At 47.6% G+C, this 3403-nt stretch overlaps 1 protein-coding gene across 1 annotated transcript in view; it reads left to right on the top strand.

The window, feature by feature from the left end:
• CDH5 (cadherin 5, type 2 (vascular endothelium)) overlaps positions 1-3135 on the top strand; it is a 39011-nt gene extending 35876 nt beyond the window's left edge. The window contains exon 13 of the mRNA XM_010851130.1: positions 1-3135. Coding sequence (XP_010849432.1) covers positions 1-326 — 326 coding nt within the window. The 3' untranslated portion in view covers positions 327-3135.
• The last annotated feature ends 268 nt before the right edge of the window (positions 3136-3403 follow it).

The raw sequence follows: 3403 nt of genomic DNA, 5'->3' as shown, positions 1-3403 counted from the left end.
CGGCGCTGGACGCGCGGCCGTCTCTTTACGCTCAGGTGCAGAAGCCACCCCGGCAAGCGCCCGGGGCGCATGCGCCCGGGGAGATGGCCGCCATGATCGGGGTGAAGAAGGACGAGGCGGACCACGACGGCGGCGGCCCACCCTATGACACGCTGCACATCTACGGCTACGAGGGCGCTGAGTCCATTGCCGAGTCCCTCAGCTCCCTGGGCACGGATTCATCGGACTCGGACATTGATTACGACTTTCTCAATGACTGGGGACCGAGGTTCAAGATGCTGGCCGAGCTGTATGGCTCAGACCCCCAGGAGGAGCTGGTGTATTAGGGGTCACAGGCCTCTGGGCCTGGGACCCAGACCACTTGCAGCTCAGGCTAGTCGGACACGAGGCATTGAGGCCTCCAGTTGTAACACTCCTGTCCCAGCCTAACAGCCCTTCCTTGCAGGTCACAGAGACTTCACCACCTTGGTTGGCAAAATCCAAGTTCCTGAAACGTCCCAGGACATATTTCAGCTATGGGTACTCCCCAAATGCTGGAAAATCAAGGCTGGTATGCTGTCTGGGTTAAGACATCCATATAACCCTGTCATCTGGAATCACGGGTCCAACTCAAAGATTCTCTCTGGCTCTTCAAAGCTGCTTATGCTCAGTTGCCGCAGGGGTTGGGGTGGGGGTCTTCCCTTGAGGTCCCTGAACCCCCTGGGGAGGCTGGGGAGCCCTGGTGCCTGTCAGCCTGGAGGCAAAAGGCTGGACAGCATGACCATGGGGCAAGACTCTCTGTAGCCCTGTCCGGCCAGAAACTGGGACCACCCATCATGCTTGTCCCACCTCAGCTTCCTCACACGCTCCCAAGTACCCCCGCATTCCTCAGCCTCTCCCCAGGCCTGTCAAGAGAGAGAGGAAGGGCCCCTTGACATCTCCCAGCCTTGGGTCCCAAGGTGACCTCACTGGCCCGCTGTGCCTGTAACTATGCTGTACTGTGTATTGAAAATCCAGCCAAGGTCAGGGAAGTGGCTTGTTGAACTCTGAAGCAACTGTGAATTCTTCCTGAAGGAGCAGTGGAGACCACGTGTGACACCAGATCATAGGGTGAGGGCCACCTTCACACCCACTCCCTCCGGAAGGGGCTGGGGGTCACTGTGACCCCAATTTGAGACTCATGACACCCCTCCAGTTTTGCCTGGGAAGCAGGGCAGGTGTTCCCAGAATGAAAGACCTCTCCCCATATCTCCTGGTGACTCGTTCATGCTCTTTTTTTCTTTCTTTCCATCTACTCTTGATCTCTTGGCATAGTGGCACTTAGGATGTGACCCATGACTACACAACAGAGCCGTGTCATTTGTCTTCACACCCCATTGCTGCCACATCTCAGGGAACCCCAGCAGGGCCCCCTCCCTGCACAAGGCAAGGCCCCTGCTCAAGTCCTGTGGTCGTCTGTGTCTCTTCCACTTTCAGCCACATATGGAACTTTCCACTGCACCACATCTTGGGGAAGGGGCATCACTCAACAGGAGAGGGGAGAGGAGAAAGGAGGCAAATTCTCCAATTCACCCTCTGTCATGGACCAAGGCTCCTGCTGTGGGCAAGGCCCCTCAATTCAGGGGACTGTAGATAATACTGACTTTTAATCCTTAACTAATATCTAGGTTTTTTATATTTTTTATACTAATAATACTTAACACATTTCTAGCTCTCATAGACATATAGAATAAGGGTATTTGCATAATTAGCAGGTTTCTATTTAGGTTAACAATTTTATTTCAGGTTTTTTAGTTGGATCAAGAAATTCCTGTAACCATCTGTTTCCTATCATTGTAGTAACTGCTCTACTAATAATGACTATATATATATATAGGCTACACTGGTGCATGGAACATACTGTATTTTTTTAATAACTAAATAAAGAAAAATCTTGAAATACGTCTCTTTCTAGAGCTAAGTGAGCTCATGAGAAATAGAAGCACATACATGCCACCACCAGCACCGCCACCACCATCAGAGGAACCCAGAGTGCAAGATGACACTTGCAGGCAGGATTTCAGACACATACTGTAGGAAAGTGATTGCAGCAGAGAATGACAAGGGACACCTCATCCATCCTGGTCTCCTCCCAGAGGTCCATGCCTTCCCTCAGCCTGCACATGCCCCCCAACCCCCCCTGACTCTACACAACAGGCAGGCCCTCTAGCAGCTGAGCTGCCACACCTTTTCCAAGTGGCAAATGGACCAGGTAGGTGAGATAAATCAGCAGTGAGGGAGGAAATCAATCTCTAATTAGCTGGCTGACAACAGTGACTGAGCAGCTGGCACTTCACTCGGGTGTGTGAACCCCAACATTGAGGTCCTGCCTGGAAATCAAAAATGAGAATAGGAAGCAATCAAAAATGAGAGTAGGAGGCCTCCCTGACAGACTTAGGACTTGAATTGGGGAGGTGAGAGATGAAACTCACTTCAGCAAGGCCCCTGGCTCCTTTACCCCTGCCAGCAGGGTTTCCTGGGCAGTGTCTCTCTCAGGGATGGCATTTTGCAAACTGTGCTCTGAATAAACACTACTTCTTGGAGCTCTCAGGGGTCAATATGTCCTAATTCCAATTTTGCTCTAATTTCCCTTGTGATTTCTTGATCCATCGGTTATTTGAAATGTATTGTTTAATTTCCAAATATTAGGGAATTTCCCAATTTCCTTCCGTTATTGATTTCTAATTTCATTCCACTGTGGTCAGAGAATTTTTATGATTTAAATCCTTGTAAAGTTTATGATTTAAACTAGTAAATTTATAGTAGTTTTATACCCTAACATATAGTTTATCCTGGAGAATGTTCCACGTGCACTGGAGAGGAGTATGTATTCTACTGTTGTGATGGAGTGTTCCATAGTGGTATGTTAGGGTTGTTCAAGTCTTTTGTTTCCACACTGATCTTCTTTCTCGCTAGTATATAAATTTTATTGAAAGTTTAGTGCTAAAATCTCCAACTAGCACTGCTGAATTGTATACATCTCCCTTCGATTCTGTCAGTTTTTGCTGCATGCATTTTGGGTCTCTGTTGTTAGAGGCATATAGGCTTACAATTGTTATGTCTTCTTCTTGATGGACTGACCCTTTTAGCATTATAAAATGTACCTCTTTGTATGTAGTCATGATTTTTAAGTCTGATTTGTCTGATATTAGTAGAGTCACTCCAGCTGTCTTTTGGTTACTGTTTACATGGTATATCTTTCCTACCCTTTCCTTTTCAACCTACTTGTGTCTTTTAATATAAAGTATCTTCTGTAAATAAAATATAGTTGGATCGTGGCAGATTATCCATCCTATCAGTCTCTGAAATGTTGTCTTTTACTATAAAGCATGTCTTCCATGAACAAAACATAGTTGGATCATGGCAGTTTATCCATCCCTACCAG

Source organism: Bison bison, unplaced genomic scaffold, assembly GCF_000754665.1.
Source record: "Bison bison bison isolate TAMUID 2011002044 unplaced genomic scaffold, Bison_UMD1.0 scf7180017864297, whole genome shotgun sequence".
NCBI lineage: Eukaryota > Metazoa > Chordata > Mammalia > Artiodactyla > Bovidae > Bison > Bison bison.
The sequence above is the reverse complement of the archived record's forward strand: the minus strand, read 5'-3'. Positions and strand labels throughout refer to the sequence as shown.